A 17989-nucleotide genomic window follows, 5' to 3' on the forward strand; every position below is an offset into this window, starting at 1 on the left:
ACTGCATAGCAACAAGATTAATTACTTTTAGCAAAACAAGCTATATTAACAGATGTGTTCCTGAGTTTGATGCAATCATACACTGAATAAATATGTTTCACCAATGCAGGTTTTAGATCTTTAGAAATGATTTGAGAATGATACAAACTGCAAGAACTTCCTAGCACAAAACGAACAACAACAAAACAAAAACTGTGTAATGCAACCATTTTTAAAGAACAGCCATATTGGATTTTGAGATTAGGTTAGTGTGAAATTCAGGATTTCCCCCTTGAAATTCTAGGGTCACAAGACTTCTTTTGTCTTTCAACTTGGAAATGAGATATTTTTTAATTCACAAAAATGCTGTACAAATGGCCAAGACCATTTAATTGATTTATTGTAAAAAGAAAAAGAAAAAAAAAAGAAAAAGACAACAAAAAAGCCCAATACTTTTTGATGTTTTGCATTTCTTGACATAATGGGGCTGCTTGAACAACAATGTTGGTAGAATTTGATCCAGAGTCATTTTATTTACGCCGTACATGTTGACAAATATACAAGCTGTGCAAAACCTGTGTGTTATTGTTTACCTTTTGTTAATTAAACTTTTTTTTCCCCAAAACCTTTTTTTTTTCCCGAAAACATTTTTTTTTTTCAAGAAAAAGAAAGTTGCTTTTAAAATCTGACACATGACTCCTCATCACACCAGAAATGACTCTGAGAGACCTCCTCCGGATAGACGTTGTTTATTGGAGCCATGTAAGTATATTTTGTGTTACAACAGACAAAGGTTACAGATGATTCAATGAAATCATTTGCCGTCAAAGCGGGTACAAAAGTTTCCTGTGTTAGGTACAAACTGATGCATGTCGGGAGAAAAGAAATACAGAATAAAAGACAGTTGCATTTCAATGAGTATAACTTTTAAAAAAATGACAAAAGATGAGGCATTATGCACATGCAGTCCTGATTCTTGACTGAGTTGAGGTTCTGACCAGCTTTCTATTCCAAACCAATAAAAATGTATGAAATCAACTATTTTTAAAAAAATTTGCAAAAATGTAACTGAAAAGTTCAAATAAAGTTCAAGGTGCAAATGGGATGTAAGATTTTTTTTATTTTTTATTTTTAATCTGCTTGTAATTGTACGGTTGGTTAATAGTAATTGGATCACTGGGTACTAGACTTTTTTTCCAGTGGTTGCTTTTCATTCAGCTTGGTTTAGGTCAGATGTATAATTTCTACAAAAATTCACTTATAGAAAATAGAAACTGCTGGACTCTGGTGGGTGGTGGATGAAAGCAGAGTTGAGGCACAAATGAAATCCTGCTCGTAGCTTTACGCAACCTGACGAGGAAGAAACCGAAAACAAAACGCAAACCAAAGCAACAACAATGTCAGCCCTTTCATCCAGCTCTCAAAACTCCACTCCGTTTCTTCCGACTGTCCTGTCTGCTGGCAGGCGGCCAACCCAAGTGTGTGGAAATGACACCGCCAGGGCGGCAGAGATTTTCCTTCATTTCTCTCCTTCCCGATCGCAGACTGGCTGACATTGGCTAGAAAGTGGAGCAGCTCGTCAGGGACAATCAATGCGAATCGATCGAGCTGCGCGGCTGAGGCTCCAGAGCTGGAAAATATCGCGGCAGTTGAAGAGAGCAAGAGAGCAAGAGAGAGAGAGAGAGAGAGAGAGAGAGAGAGAGAGAGAGAGAGACAGAGGGAGAGAAAGAGGAGGGGGGTGTTCAACTAAACTCTGCCCGTAGCCAACAAACATCCCTGCAAATAAATGCGCTCTGACCCTCATAAACATGACGCTCACTATGCAAACACGGGAGTCAAAAAGTCACTGCGCGCGTAATTACGCACGGGATTTGACTTCCGAACGCACTTACAGTGAAGGTTATTTCACGTTTATGATCATATAACTAGCTACAATAATAGAATCTCTCTAAACTGCATTTATTCGTATGGCTGAACATGTTTTATTCTGTTTTTGAATTTGTTTCAATAGTTTGAACAGGTGAATTAAAAATTATGAGAAATGTCATTTAAAGTTCCCAAAACCCATTTGATACATGCACATACTGTTGTGGTTTTGTTTCCTAACAGAACCCTCAGGTACACATAAATACTATGAAATCATCATGGGATTTTTGAATTTTGCATCTCACACTAAGACGTATGTGAAAAACTAACATTTTTTAAATCGTACAGTTAAGTTGTTTTTGTTTTTTTTTCATCTTATTAGCCTTGAGTGGACAAAAAATGTATTCAAGTGAGCTTAGTAATACTTTAAACAACTCAAGTAGAAGTGAAAATGTTAAATAGTTGTAGCTATTATGTGAGACAGACAGAAAGTTTTGCAGATTGTGATGTCTTCAATTAATGAAATGCAATTTATAAAACATAAATAACATTGTGGCAAAATTACTGTCAGGGTCTGTGTTTGTTCCCCTTGTTTGTGCCTTAGTTCATTTCCTTTAGTTATTATTTACTGGTCTCCGAGCCGCTATTCCTTGGACATCCACCAGAGGTCACCTATGTGCCACCCCTGGGAAGCGGCAGAGTTCAACCCGGGCACACACCTGCAGCTCGTTGAGAAGGCTCCTGCCCTGGATATAAGCAGCAGCGCCACTCCGTCTCATCGCCTGAGTGTTGCTCACCTCGATATCCAGCTGTCTTCCCGTTGTTCCCCGAGACCAGTTACCCCGAGTCTGTGTGAGTCTGTCTCCCCGTTGTGGATCACCTGCCTCCTGTGTCTTCCCCCGACGCTACCGGTGTTGCCGGTTTTGACGCCACCCCTCGTGTGCTCGTCTTCTCCCTGTCGTGGATCCTTCTCCGGCGAAATCCCCTTCGGAGTGTTCCGGGTCAGGAGACCCACGTCCGAACCTCACCGGAGAAAAGAAAGTAACATCACCTTCGGAGCCTTCCGGGTCAGGAGACCCGCGTCCGAACTTCACCGGAGAAAGGATTGTACAAGACCGGAACCTACTCCGCCATCCCTGTCCGCTCTCCAACGTTTTCTAGTTCACGCCACATATCCACCCATCTCAAGTAAGCCCTCTCTGTTTACCTCCGGATCCCTTTCCTACGCAGCCTCTAACTCTGTTCTCTCATCGACAGTAGACGACCTGGTTCTTCATTCCAGTATTCACCACCCTTCCCCTGACTTCAATAAATCATTATTGTATTCATTATCGTCTCTTCTGGTCGTGTTCTCGCATGTGGGTTCGAAATATTACATCCACCATGACAATTACAAGAAGTATGTGTTTCCTAAATGCAGTTTATCACAAAACAAGACTTGTGAAACCAACACCTACAGTAGCCAACGTATGTTACTTTAAACAATGCAAACTACTTCCATTGACAAGGTATAGTGTAAACATTTATTTGCCCCCTAAAGGTTAAATCCGGGTCAGCAGGCTGAAAGTAAGTTTAACTGAGTAAAAGTAACTCATTATTACTCACTTTTGCTGCTGCATTTATGATGGTTGGATTTGTTTGTAAGATAAGATTTTTCAGGCTCCTAAAAAAAATCTTTTTCTTTGAGCTTTATTGTCTGAACCATCAGCCTGTACAAAGTTTAGGAAAAGAGTATTTAAATATTATGCAGCATTCCCTGATAATACAGCTTTAAAGGACTGATCAGTTAGTTCAAGGGGAAAAAAGACATTTTGTTGTAAATGTTTTCCCTTCTTAATGTTGTTCAAAATCGTGATTATGTTTAGAGGATGATTCATTTCTCAGACCCTCTCAAAAAGATCAGAGTTTTTTTTTGTTGTTATTCCTGAGTTGCACTGAGACATTTGTAAAAACCCAGCATGTGCCACATATGTTAGTTACCCATAAATAAATATAATGGAATCATTTTTAGATTGATTATTTTTTACACTGATCATTGCTTCTAATCCACAGATTTCTGTTTTTGCAGGGAATGAATATTACAAGATAGAGGCTCATCTCTTTTAGAACCGTCCCATTTGGCCGTACAAGGATCCAAGTTTGACTTGCACAATGCGAGATAAAGATGTGGGTGATTGGTTTCAAAATCCCCAAAGAGCATGTTGCGCTTACCAAGTCTCCATAACAACCATTAGCTGCTATCTAAATGCCACCAGTTGTTTGAAAGTGATACCATGAAAAAAAAAAAAATTTCTGTCCTTCCATCACAAACACAAATATGCAGAGTTTGCTAAGCTCTTATGCTTTAGTCAAATGACATCAGTATTTAGGTTTTTAGCAATAAACAGAATTTTAGTGTGATGTAAGGCAAAGGATGGATATATGGAGATGCACCTCATGCCCACTGCAGTCCATGTGTGACGGAGGATCTGTGAAACTACGGGGAGTTTTTCTCCTAATTGCCCTGGAAAGCTTTTGAGAATGCATGACATAATTATACTATTTGGAAATTTCAATGGCATCATGCATCACTGGTTCTATCAGTGGGTTGATGATGCAAAAGATATCCCAAAAACATTAAGTACTCTTTATTAGACATAAAAATAACCTGCTCCTGTGGCCATTACACCTTTCAGACCTGAATTCCATACAAAGCCTGAGAGCTTGGCAGAAAAATGAAGGTTCTACCAAAATTTAGTCTCAATGTAAATGCTGAATGTTATGAAGTTTATTTGACCTCCTTTAACCACCTTTAAACGACATTAAACGTCAATGGATATTTTTATACGAACATGCTTTATCCATTTTCTTACTCTACAGAAATTCTTCTTGCTTAGAGACAAAATAACATGAAGAAAAGGTTCAGGGAGACCAAAATAAGTACTGATTGTTCCTGGATTAGCCTTGTGAAGGAGAACGATTTTCTTGATGGTTTTCTGGTTTAATAAAGATTTAATTAGTATAACAACATCGAAAGGAAATAATAAATCAAATCAAACCTAATCTGTTTTCTTAAATGCAATAAAAAAAAGTCAACATTTTAAGACTGTGGCTCTTTATATATACAAAGTTGTTTTAAGTTTGAAAAGTCCTACTAGACAAATTAAGCTATTTTATGAATGTATTACTTCAAGCTGCCTGAGATTTTATGTACCGTGGCTTTTCAGATCACTTCCCAGCCATGCTGACATCATCAAAACCTGGAAGTGACTGGCACAAGTTAGGTGAAACAACATGCTCCCAGTGTGAAAAAAAGGGAGTTAAAAAAATGTTAGAACAGCAACAAAAATGTGCACAGTAGTTTGGTCCTTAACATGCACTTCCAGAAAATTGCAGATGAAAATGCAAACCCCTTGCTTATCACTTTGGGTTTTTTTTTTTTTTTTATTACTTCTAATGTAAATTTGTCCACTCATGCTCAAAATGCTGTCCCTTTCGGCCACTTAAGATAAAATAAGCTATACTTCCATTGATGTTTGTCTTTTTATTAGCTTATGCTATAAGAACCATGATACAAGCATGAAATGAATTCATCTCCATTTTGAGTAAATGTATCTTTGTTTTAGCCATGTCTAAGACTAATGCCTGTAAATTGTAGAACAATAAGGTCTTTATTCTGTTCTATTCTATTCTATTCTATTCTGTCCTTCTTAATCTAGTCGGTTGTACTAGAACAGGAAGACTTTTTACTTTGCAATCTGCAATCATCTGTGCCTTTCATGGGTTTAAAAGGGGGTCAGAAAGAGACAGCAGGGGAGGAAAGGAGAGTCATGCGTGGATAGATGGGTTGGAAGGAGCAGCAAGCTGTGACTCTTGGACATGTTCTGGTGGGTGCGCTGAACCCCGGAGGCTGCAGCCACACTCGGCTCTTTGTTGTTTTCGTTCTGCACAGCCAGGCACGGTACTTTCCTGAGCCGGGGAGGAGGATTAGCGTTGCATGGCCTCCATCCCCAGCTGCACACATGACCAGCGCTGCAGGAAAGCCCCGCATGATGGCCCAAAAAGAGGTACGTCAGGGCTGAAGGGAGCTGGGAGAGACGAGGAGCGACCAGCTTTCTTTCGTCCATTACTGGAAAAAAAAAAAACGTCGGGAACTTTTTCAACGCTAATTATTTAAAATGACATGTTTCTTTTCTGGCAGTGCAATTTAATGTTGATTTTTTTTTCTCCCTAAAGCAATCTGTTCCCCTTTTATTATTACTACTTGTGCTGCAACATTTTTACCACATTAGTTTATGTCATCACACTATTCTGTCAGTTTAGCAGCAATAAATTGTTCCTTTTGCAGCAAATAAAGTTTCCGAGGAAAATCCCCCAGCAGTCTCAAACCCAACACACATGCTTGACATGTTGGCGGATCTTCTGTAAAATAACACCCAAATTTATTTAGAGCATGTGGTCCAGCAACCGAGTATTTCACAACTCATCAAGAGACACTTCTTTTTTAAGCACAGCTACAGAATACTCGTAGTCAGCAAAGAGTAATCACCAAAGAAAACCTTTCGCTTTAATTGTTTTCAAATGTTGGTGCCACTACGGGAAGAGGATGTGGCTCCCACTGGAAGTAGCATGGTGGAACAAATACATTTTAAAGAGGCAGGCATTTGACTTGGAATTGGTCATTTTTTTTCTTTCTGTCTGTCTCTGGTGCCCTTTATTTATTTAGCTTTATCCCAGCAGGTGACACAAATATGGCAATTTGACTTTTCAGTATTGAAAATGCTTTTCTGCAGGTTAAAAATGTTCAAAAATGTTCAAACATACATTTTTTAAATCGGTGTAGTATTTTTCTTAGATTTTTTTTTTGTCTTTGTTTTTATGTATGCCTTTTCTTTTTTCCATAACTAGCATCGCTATGATCTGAGTGTTGACCCTTCCCTTTTCTGTTTACATTAATTTGGTCTTGCCATATTTGTTTCTCTATATTTATTATTGTTGAAGGGGATTTGCTCTATGTTCTTTTCTTTCTGTTTTGTTTCTTTAATTATTCTTACGTTCTGTTCTTTGTGCATCTGGATTTAGTACCAGTAGGTATGCGGTGTTCCTTTCCCCTTGGTTCGTACTTTCTTTGATCCTTATTTCAGCTACTATGGCTGAAAAACAACCAGTGTTAATTCTAATATGGTGTCTTTTAGTCCCAGTGTTTTAAGTAAAATATGACTAAACTTAAGTCACAGTTTAGTAATCTGCCAGTTTTGACTTGCCAGTTCAGCTCTTACAGTGAAATATTTGCCCCAGCATGAAACTGAAATTATATTTTGCAATTTTTGTTTATTTTAAACAACTTTAACCCTTGCAAGCTCTTTGGGTCTGTGTGGTCCGTTTTCACTTTTTATAACAGTAAATCAAATGGAAGTCATTATTTACAGACAAATGCCCATTCTTAGGTTAAAGTTTAGTCAATTTGTGTTCAGCTTGTGTTCTTTCTGTTTGAAACTTCCAATAATCACAAAGCCTTAAGGATACATTTAAAGATAAACGTAAATGTTTAATAAAACTGTTCTATGTTTTTCTGAAATTGCTCTATAGTTTGCTGTAATCCCAAATCTTTAGAAATCTATTTAAATCTTTCCAGGCTGGTGAATGTCAATGACTTTACTTCTTATCTGCTTTTACACTTTTATATTATTTATATTTACAAAGCATGACATGGTGCTTTTAACCCCCTACGTCCCATCAGGCATGTTCAAATTTTCTAATTTCTTGATTCTCATGGTCTGACATTAACCAGGCCTTGGTGTGATTAGTAAAACTGAAATAAAACAAAATGTGGGTAAATGCAGTTAATTCAATATTTATTATGAGGGACAATGATATTTTCCCAGAAGACACTTTCACTTTTTCCCTCAAATACAATTTTCATTTTAAAAGTATGATGAAAAAAGCAAAAACGCTGTCGACCCGATGATGCTGTAAGCTTGGTACCACCAATGTTTGTCATCTTGTTTGAGGGTTGATCATTGACAAACCTTCACACTTTGAAAACTTTGGTCGCGTCACACAAACACAAAACTTAGCAACTGTAACAGCAGTCGATGTATACGACGTAACTACCAAGTGAAATAACTGGATACTCAGTGGCACAGCACCAAGTATGTAGAAGAAAATAGTTTGGGTGGAGGTGTGAAATGAGAAGAGGAAACAATATAGATGTGGGTATAAAGTAGAGCTATAACATGACCAAGGAGCAAATTGTCCTGCAGCTGCAAATAAGCAGCAGATGAAGCTCCTTTAAAGGACAGAAGTGTGCATGGAGCAACATCTGTTAGAGCGAGCACATAAAGTACACCCCTCAGCTCCACCTGGGAGTAAATTGCTTGTGCTTTCGAAGAATGCTCTGAAGAAGACACAGCCTGCTGGAAATTGGCATTTCTTAAAGCACTTAGAAGGTTAGAATAAAAAGCTAAAATGTTATTTTATCTAAACTATTCTTATTTCTTATGAGCCTTTCCATAAACTTCTATAGTGATTGTAGTTTTATGTTAACGTAGCTTCAAAGCATATGAGTGGACTTGAACTGACAGAAAAAAAGTTTTTTTTTGTTGATACCAGCCCTGGATCCGAATGATACCTTATAAATGATTAAGACACTTTCAACCGGCAAGTTTCTCCCACAGCTGAGCCAGGACTGATTTCCACCAAGTGTTTTTTTTTTTTTTTTTTCTCCAAGTTGGGGTCAGACGATGTTGGCTGCCAACAGGTCACTGGAACAACTTGTGAAATTAAGGTGAATATCGAATGTGAAATTGGGGCTGTCTGCTTTCTGTCTACAGCTGAAACCATTTCTTTCATGCATTGTATGAAACAAGGGCTCCACAGTGACGGACAACAAGAAGGTCCTAACTTCAAATCTCAACATGGGATCGTTCTGCGTTGGGTTTGCGTGTTTTCCTTCCGCACGCATGGGTTTTCTCCAGGACGCTGGCTTTTTCCCACAGTGCTAAAACAGAATAATTGGCCTCTCTCTATGGAAGGTGAGGCTGAATGCTATTTATTTTGGTGTCATTAGTGAGCAGCAAACTTGAGCAGCTTACCCTTTCATCAGTTTGACACAAACAAAGTTATTTTGTTTTACGACTAATAGAAGCCAAAGCCACATCAGCAGCTGCGTGTACTGCCACCTAAATGGTGTGACTACTTTCTCAAATGATCATGACTCACAGTAAACACGCAAACACTGCCCCTCATGTGTCAGATCCAGCAGACCAGCTGTTGCAGAGACGAAAATTAAAGGTTGGCTCGCCATCTAGTGGTAGACATTGTAGCATTGCATGTTTTTAAGCAATTGGGGGTTTTTTTTCTATTAAAACTCTTCTATTATGTTAGAGAACACCCTAGTGATTTAGTCTTTTTATTATTTAAGGAAGTAAACAGTGTCTTCATTTTATTTTAATAATGAATTCTCCAAATAATGTGTCAAATCTGGTTACTTGCCAAAATGTTTAAACTTCATTATTTCTTTACAGAATTTTATTGTTTTACAATAATTATATATTGTAAGAAATAGTTATTCATCTTGAATCCAAACATCTAAATGTGAAAAACGATTAGAATAAATCAGAATTTTCAGTCGGATGTCGTTCATTTTTCTTTAGATTTTCACGTCTAGTTGGGACCATGCCTATTCTTGGAGCTACATAAAGCATTTCCTGTCTTTTCCTTCACTGCACCGTGACATAGGAGTCTTTCATATTCTTAAAAAAAAAAAAAGAAAAATCAAAGCTTCCAAATATCAAACCAGCTATCCTGCTGATGCAGTTGTTGATCACCCAGGGTAAATTCAATAAAAAACATTCAGCTCCTGTTTGTTTCTTTGTGTTGGACAGCAGCAGGGATTTTAGTCTGCTGTGGTAAAACTTGAGAGTTTTGTCAGCTTTTTTTTAGATTATATTTTTTATTATTTTTTTACATTTTATAATCTCAAAGGAGCAGAATGCCGCACTGTGTGTTCTTCCTATAATAAGGGAATTCATTGTGACACATCAATTATATCAACAAGGGAGAGAAGTTTTTGTTACCGTTAAATTTCATTTCAAAACTATTTTACACTTGTTGGAAAAACTCCTTTCAGTGTGTGAAATACCAGGCGCGATGGAAAATCAACAAGGCAAAAAAAAAAAACGGAACTCAAAACCGTTAACAAAAGCAGCTTTGTGGCCTCAGCTTTAATTGCCAAGAGCAATAATTACTAAGCATCACAAGCTCTGAAAAGTCCTCCTCATGTTTCAGAGCAGCTGTTCTGCGGCTGACAGTAATGACCACACAGGTGCACGGTCTTAACACGTGTCTGGTAAGCTCAGAGTGGGGAGAAAATTTGTGGCAAAATCTTAAGCAAAGCCCAAAGATTTCCAAGAGGTTGAGGTCAGGGCTTTGACCAATCGTGGCACCAGATTCGGTGTTATGGAGGAGCTTCCTATATTCCTGATGGTACTGTGATGGGGAACTGAATAACATATTCAACATACCCCACAGTCACCTAATGAATAGCATGCCTAATGAATACAGAGCATGGCAATCTCTGGCACCACAGGAAAACAAGTCCAGCGCAAACCATTTCTTTAGAGATAAAACTGCTCTGCAATGTCAAAACTCAATGACACATAACAAAGGGAACGTTTTTCATTTAATTTCTTTGCAATGGAAAAAAAAATGTGCCTGTTGTCGTAATTGTGAACAAATTGTTGAAAAATCTGTCTTGATCCAGGGTCCTGCAGACTTTTTCGAAAGGTCAGTGGTTCAACTGCCCCGTTTCTCAGGTGGTTTTATTCCAATAAGACAAACAAGTTAAACCGTGTTCACAGCTCACTAGTAAACTAAAAATATCAAAGACACGGACATCGGCTTCAAGTGTAAAGCTGTGTATTTGAAATGCTGCTTATATAAGAACTAACTGTTAATGGCCCTTTTCTGTAACTTGGTGGAGCTCTGCCCTCTAGTTCTCCTCACTGACCTTGGACCTTGGCTGGAGGCCATTTAGGGAATTCAAAGGATCAGTTTTGATTGATGTTTGATATTCTGTTGGCACACCCACGTCTGACCCAAGCAGTCGCCTTCGGATGAAAATAAAAAGATATTGAAATGCAAAACTATTTATGTGACAAAGCCAGTTGTATTGAGGAGAAAACTTTTACAAAAGACAGATTGAAACATATAACAACAATGTTTAGAGGAGTCAAGGTGAGGCTTTGAACAAGCTTTCAGGAACTTCAGTGTCATGCTGGGGGTCTGTGCAAACTGGTGGGAGTAATGCAAATGGGGGACATTTAAAACTTGGACACAATAATATCCTTAAGAAGAAGTCCAGTTACCTTTTGCTTAAGTACTTAGGACTGACATGTTCTGGATGACAGAGTCCACACCGGTGACACATTTGGATTTTCCGCCAGGACAATGATTGTAAACACAACAAACACAAATTAAAACTAGTTTGGCTTGTGGAATGGATGGAGCTGTAAGCTTCTGTACTGGTTCCAGCCTCTACTCCAAAGCGGCAGGTACCAGGAACCAACTAACTTAAATTCATTCCAATTCTGATAACTGGAGTAGTGAAGTAAACAGCAAGAATTACACATGACGTTTGTTGACAGCTTTAAAAAGAAAACCCCTCCCTCAGGTTTTAGTTTTTATCACGTGTTTCACACTAAAAACAGAACGGTTGAAATGCCTCTATTGTAGACCTACATTGATAAAACTCTTAACAATCTCTATTCAGATGACTAGATTTTCTGCTTGAGCTGAAGCCTTTAAAACAGTGGTCCCTAAACTACGGCCCGCGGGCCGGATCCGGCCCGCCTCCACATTTGGTCCGGCCCCCTGACCAGTGGGCCAGAGAGCATTCAGATTGCTTTTCAGATATTGCATTTTCCGGTTTATATGTGGATTTTTCTTCAACCACCAGGGGGCTCTTTAGCAGGAAGTGTGTCCTGTAAACTGTGGGTGTTTTGTTTTGCATGGCACATTGCTGCCATCTGTTGTACTTTTAAGGAACTGCTTGATTTTATGTTATTTAATCAGTACGGTTGTTTGCTAGCGGTAAAGCAGATGAACACACGTGTTTGTTATGAACGCCGCATTCCAGGTCGAGTTCTTCGAAGCAATGCCTGTAAGTAGCAGCTTATGTTTCAAAACGAGCCTTTATGTTAACATATGAGGAATTCATATGTTAAAGTTACATTCCCTCAATGGAATATATACTAGTCAGTCCCAGTGACCGGTTCACTAACAGTTTTTGCCCATGTTCTTTCTGGATAACAATCAATCGAGACCCCCCCCCCACCCCTCCAACCCCCACTGAATAGTTTTAACCTTCAACCACCCCCCACCCCCACCCGTCAACAATTTCCGGCAGCGCAGGTGATAAACGTGTAACACTTTTTCTGTTACAAACTGACTCCGGCCCCCCACCAGAGAAGGGAAACGTTATGTGGCCCTCACAGGAACACGTTTGGGGACCCCTGCTCTAAAACGTATCTTGAGGAACTTTTGACGGCCTCCCCTTGACTCATTTCCCTTGCAGACAGCTGAACCAACTCCACAGGCCAGAAGTTTCATACTCTGCTAAACTCAATCTGAATGCTAATTGATTTGAATTGCTTTGATTCAACGGAATTACTTTCAAATTATTTGCAGGGGAAGTATGTTTTACAGTTATTCTGCACTAGATTGATTTTTAATCCCTTTTCAGTTAACTATAATTGTCCTTCAGTTCATTAGACTATTAGACCATTAAATGCTGTTGACGTCCAGCCAGTCAGTGTTTCGCATTGTGTGGTTCCCATTTTCAGTTCACAATGCAGCCAAATAAAGCAGATAAAACATTTGTCTACTCTGTTTGTTGCACCACTCAATAGAAGACGGTTTCCATGAAATATTATACTTTGGGTGAATTAAGATTGCACGTCGCCTTTAATACACCATCCCTAACATTAAACTTGGTGAGGGCAGCATCGTTCCCTGGAGATACTTTTCTGCACCAGGAACAGAAAGGCTGGCCAAATGTAGATATACTTATTTAAATATTTCAGCAATTTACAAAATATGTCATTCAATAAATAAATAACTGAATGTAGAAATTACACTTCAAATTTTTTATTCATTGTATGTTCAAAGGCCGACCAATACAGATACAGACTGATGGATGGAAGTGGTATTCAGTTAAACTGCTGTGAAGGTTAGACAATTAAATACGTAGAATATCAATGTATTAGTTAGACATACATTGATATTGCATTAATAACTTATTTTAACATGAAGATAAATTCAAATAATTTGACCTACTTATTGATGTGTGCAGAAATCATTGTTTTGCACATTCGTAGATGGTTTTGAATATTTTTTTTACTTATTGACAATTTAAAGTAACTTCAGAGTTACTTTAAATTGTCACATGTGTAAATATTTATCTGGCAAATTATGTATTTATTCGACTGTGGCATTTCTACCCCTCAGTGTCCAAATTCTGTAAGTGACGGAAAATATAAAACACATTTATAAATTAAAAATCTGTTCAAAGTGTTTATATTTTCAGGGGAGAGGGAATAAAATTAGGTTGGTTCAACAACAAATAAGAGCTCATATTTGGCATAAGTATGCTTTGTTTTCTTTTTAACAGCAGTTTTTTCCTTTAACTTTCTTTTAATAGCTTTAAAAGTAAATGGTATAATATTCCTTAAAGCTCACATTCAAACACTACCCACGTGTTAGTTTATGGCACAACACTCCAATAAATCACATTGAAATTTGAGGTTCCGACATGACAACAAACAATTTCAAAAACATTTTAACGTTGGGTATAGAACCAAAACCTGCATTTACTGTGGATGCTTCAAAAAAAAAATATCCACAAAACATCCAAACCGGCCTGCAGGCTTCTCATGCAGCGCAACCACATTTCCAGAATACCACGATTATATGGTTCTGCGGCGTGCATGCGTGCGTGGGGGGCAACCCCAGCTCACCCTCCATCTGATGGCAGCATCAGGCAGTCCCGTGAAACGTTTGCGTGGGAGTTCCCTCCACCGCCATGTCGGGATGCTGCACATCGCTCTCTTTCTTTCTCCCTCTCTCTCACTCCCTCTCTCTCTCTCTCTCTCTCTCTCTCTCTCTCTCTCTTTCTCCACACATCCTCCCCCACATTATAACAGCTTAGCACGGCAGAAGTAGATCCTACAGCAGCCAGCATCCCTCTATCCCTGCCTGGGGAGCTGCAGTCCTACCCGGCGTTAACACCGTGTGAGTGATGCCACAGCATCATCCGCATTTCGACGCGAAATAATCGAGAGTTGATCCTGCAAAGGAGAGAGAGAGAGAGAGAGAGAGAGAGCTTGGGGTGAAGGAAAATTTGCTTCAGCCTCGAAGACGGCAACTGCCCATGAAGATGTCTAACGCTGACACCGTCTTAAACCCCACCGATCGGGTGGTAAAATGTAAGTTAGCCTGCATTTACACGCTCGGATGTGGCTGCATTACATAATATCTCAAGCGCTGCGGTTAAGGACGGGGGGTGGTAGGGGGGACGTGCCCTTTACTGTTGTTTTTAATCGTGCCATAATGATTGATTAAGTTGCGTTGGTTGGGAGGTTATAGTGGACAAGAGAAGCTTTGATGTTGATCAACAAATCCCAGGTTTCCTCTGCTGCACAAGCTCTCCCCCCAAGGAAGTCAGGCGTAAAAGCACGAAGCATTGCTCAAACATATATCTGTATTTACATATATGCATGCATTCCACGATCTAACTGGATCTTTTTTTTTTTTTTTTTTTGTTTTTTGCTGCTGCTGCTCGGTTTTTACAGTAGCATGGCGTGTAGGCTGCAGCAGGCAGGCAGAAGTGAGGAGGAAGAAAAGCTCAGTTGGCGAGCTTTGTGGTAGAAGCTGGAGCAGTGATGCAGCAGGATTTCGTGGGCTTTAACGGGGGCAGCAGAGGAGGAAGGGGGCATGAAATTGACATTTAATGGGATATACTTTACCAGGAGTGAGTCACGTTTTAATTTGATTAGGGGGAATAGTGAAGAAGAAGAAGAAAAAAAAGGCATGTATGGAACTGATCGATGTGGGATGATGAGGTCCTCACAGTTGCCATAGCTCACTTGGCCCGGCTCATTTTCAGCATGCATCTGCACTGTGCATGAATATATTTCTGTAGTATACAGTCCAGTGCATTATCAGGATGGCCTAGCAGATCTATCAGCACTAGAACCACTACAGGCTCAAGATTTGGAGAAACGCAGGGATAATTATCTTTTGAAGCATCAAATATAAGCTTCAAGTTAACTTTTTTTTAACAGAATGAAAGAGCACCTGCTTCTGCTGCCCCTCACACTACCAAATGCACCCACTCACCAACAAAGCTCGTACTGCAAGCAGTATTTTTTATTATATAACAATAAGAAACCACAATGCTTAACTTCTGCTGTTGATTGGAAACGAAAATGGGTGGAGAAGAATCTGTCAGTTCAGGTTTAGAGCCAAGATTTTTAACTAGATATGATAAAATGTTGTCCAGATTCCATAGCAGAGACACCAAAACAGCACTTTCATTTAGTGCCAATTCATACTTGCATGGATTCCAACTTTTGTGTGGAGTAGGGTTTTTTTTCCGCTGTTGTAAATGAAATAAATAATACACATAAAGGATATATTTAAGAGTTGAGCTGCACAGGGTGTTGCAGATAGCTTATCTTTCAAATATTAGTGTGTGAAAAATTACTTTTATATCTATTCATCATGTTGCAACATTAAAATTAATATTGCAGTTGGGGAAATAGTTGGTGTGATACTCAATGAATTAAAATATTATTGAAAAGTTAATTCCTTTCAATATATCCATTCACAAAAGCACATTATATAGGTTAAATCTACAGACTAAGCCTTTATTTCTGTATTTTTGATGAATTTACACTTACACCTAATGAAAACATAAGATTACGTTTAACTAGTAAAACCATTTCTAATATGCGAGTTTAATGTCTGAGCCTCTAAATTGTTAGATATGACTGTATACACTTCACATGACCACACTGGGAATGTAGACAATTCATTATATTGTTCAATAAATAAACAATATATGAATTAAATGAGTAATTGATGGAACAGTAAACGGAAATTGTTGCTCATAAACATGAACTTAGAACAAAACAAATGAAACCAGTGTTTGGTTTTTTTTTCCTCTTTGTTATAATGTTGCTCTTTGACATATCTTTGACATATCTCTTATTGTAATCTAGCAACATACTCAACTTCAATGCTAAACCCAAAAATGCATTTTCCTTACTTATGTGGCACAAATTAAAACTGAAATAATATATTGGTAACAATTACCCTCTTGATTCCTCAATGTAACTGATTCTATCAAAAATACTAAATTGCACAGAATTAGAAGAAACTGAGCAACATCGAAGGAAAATGGGGATTAATCGCATCTGATATCGCCATGGCATGATTTACTAATATTGGACATATTATAGAGGGAAGCCATGCCATCACACTTGTATATCTAAGGATGATTGGCAATTTGAACAACAAAAATGACTATTGACCAAGAGTTGAAAAAACAGTGTGAAGCAAACAGAAAGTCCACACCAGCACAGGCACACGGCCAGCTTTCTGACTGAAACGCTTTGCTTTTGTAACATGAGCATGCAACACCAAACACTTTGAGGAGTCCGAAACTCTAAACATGTTATTATGCATTCAGTTTTATTACTTGTGTATTTTGTAGAAACTATCCGACCATTTAAAATAGGAAAACGTTTACTCACATCCAAGTTCGAGTGTCATTTTTTAGAGGCTCTAAAACATGTAAGAGGTTTTGTTATTTCTCGACAGGCTTGCGGATATTCCTTTTGTCACTTTTATCTGCTTTTCCTATTTTGGTATTCGGCTTTGAAGAGACAAGCCTTTCTTTTTACAATTCCCAGCGTGCCTAATGTAAAAAAAAAAAAAAAAAACAGTCATAAAGCACTGAATCACAGTGGCATCAGTTGATCAAAGTTTGCCATCATGACAATAGTGAGTTATTATGTTCTGGTGCACTCACTGCGTGAAACTGGGATATTTTTATCCTTGTGGGCATAAACCTAAAGCAAAATAGGTTTATCTTCAGTTGTTCTTTCGCATACATGTTTGACCTGACAGAGCATAAAAAGCTTTGGTTTCTGCTGGCCAGTGCAGTTTGATTTTCTGCTGAACTGTTAACATCAACAGGCAGGAGGCTACATTTCTACCTGTGCACAATCTTTCCTCACTTTGTCACTTGTTCCTTCATCCTAAAGTCACTTCTAATGACAGTTACACCGATGAAACAGTTTGACTAGATAGAAGTGGACCAGTGTTTGCTAAATGTAATACATACATTTAGTTTGGAGGTTCAAATAGTGCAATATCTCACAGTGTGTAGACGTTGCACATGGAGGTGTGAAGGGAACCTGACACCTACCAACACTAGTTAGTCCAGGCATGTGGGGCTGTACAGTATTTCCTAATAGGATCTAGGATCTCTCTTTTGCAGTAATATTTATTACATACATGGTTGTTTTATTTTATGTTTTTCAATTGTTCAGCGTGATAACCTGTCTTAGGAATATTTGTCAGGCATCATGAACACAATACAACACAAGTTTTATTCAAAGCTGATTGGAAAATTTGTGTTGTCAGCTGCCTGACCGAGTCTAATAAATCACTGTCTCTATGTGAACCTCCAGTGCAAATTGCAGTTTTCTGGAGCACCACTGGCTGCACTCCAACACTCAGCTGCTGTTGCTGTTGCTGTTGCCACTGCCGCTGCTGCTGCTGCTGTTGCCCGGCAACATACAGTATTTCATAGCTCAGCTGAGCTTGGCGCTGAGCAGAAGTCAGCTTTTCATCTCTGCACCACACATCTATATCAGTGTACTTGTATAATGTGCCTTTGCTTCTGCAGAAGGTGTTGTGGAAAAATATTACATAAGATGCAGGGATTATATATTTAGGATTTTACTGTTATTACCCATATTAGGAAGACTACTATAAAAATATATAGGCTAAATGCATTTTGAGTAAATACGCAGCGAGTAAATTTTTCTAATCACAGAATTAAGAATTCATTTAATTATTTTATGATCAATTGTTT

The 17989-nt window shown here is 38.5% G+C and overlaps 1 protein-coding gene and 2 long non-coding RNA genes across 4 annotated transcripts in view; 2 read left to right on the forward strand and 1 right to left on the reverse strand.

Moving 5' to 3' along the window:
* Positions 1-2405: 2405 nt before the first annotated feature.
* Positions 2406-3174, forward strand: LOC145554808 (uncharacterized). The gene is made up of 2 exons (XR_014090813.1): positions 2406-3033; positions 3103-3174. It is a non-coding gene; the product is annotated as an uncharacterized LOC145554808 (long non-coding RNA).
* Positions 3175-4134: 960 nt separating this feature from the next.
* On the reverse strand, positions 4135-13932 carry LOC145554807 (uncharacterized). The gene is made up of 2 exons (XR_014090812.1): positions 13842-13932; positions 4135-5953 (listed from the first exon to the last, which is right to left on the reverse strand). It is a non-coding gene; the product is annotated as an uncharacterized LOC145554807 (long non-coding RNA).
* A 104-nt stretch (positions 13933-14036) lies between these two features.
* The window catches only part of ppp3ca (protein phosphatase 3, catalytic subunit, alpha isozyme), a 29312-nt gene continuing 25359 nt past the window's right edge, over positions 14037-17989 (forward strand). Inside the window, exon 1 of one of the 2 annotated variants that reach the window (XM_008427055.3) lies at positions 14037-14309. In XM_008427055.3, coding sequence (XP_008425277.1) covers positions 14255-14309 — 55 coding nt within the window. In that variant the 5' untranslated portion in view covers positions 14037-14254. The remainder of the gene's footprint in view (positions 14310-17989) is intronic. The other variant, XM_008427054.3, reaches the window with a different exon arrangement.

Source organism: Poecilia reticulata, chromosome 14, assembly GCF_904066995.2.
Source record: "Poecilia reticulata chromosome 14, P_reticulata-male-v2, whole genome shotgun sequence".
NCBI classification, from domain to species: domain Eukaryota; kingdom Metazoa; phylum Chordata; class Actinopteri; order Cyprinodontiformes; family Poeciliidae; genus Poecilia; species Poecilia reticulata.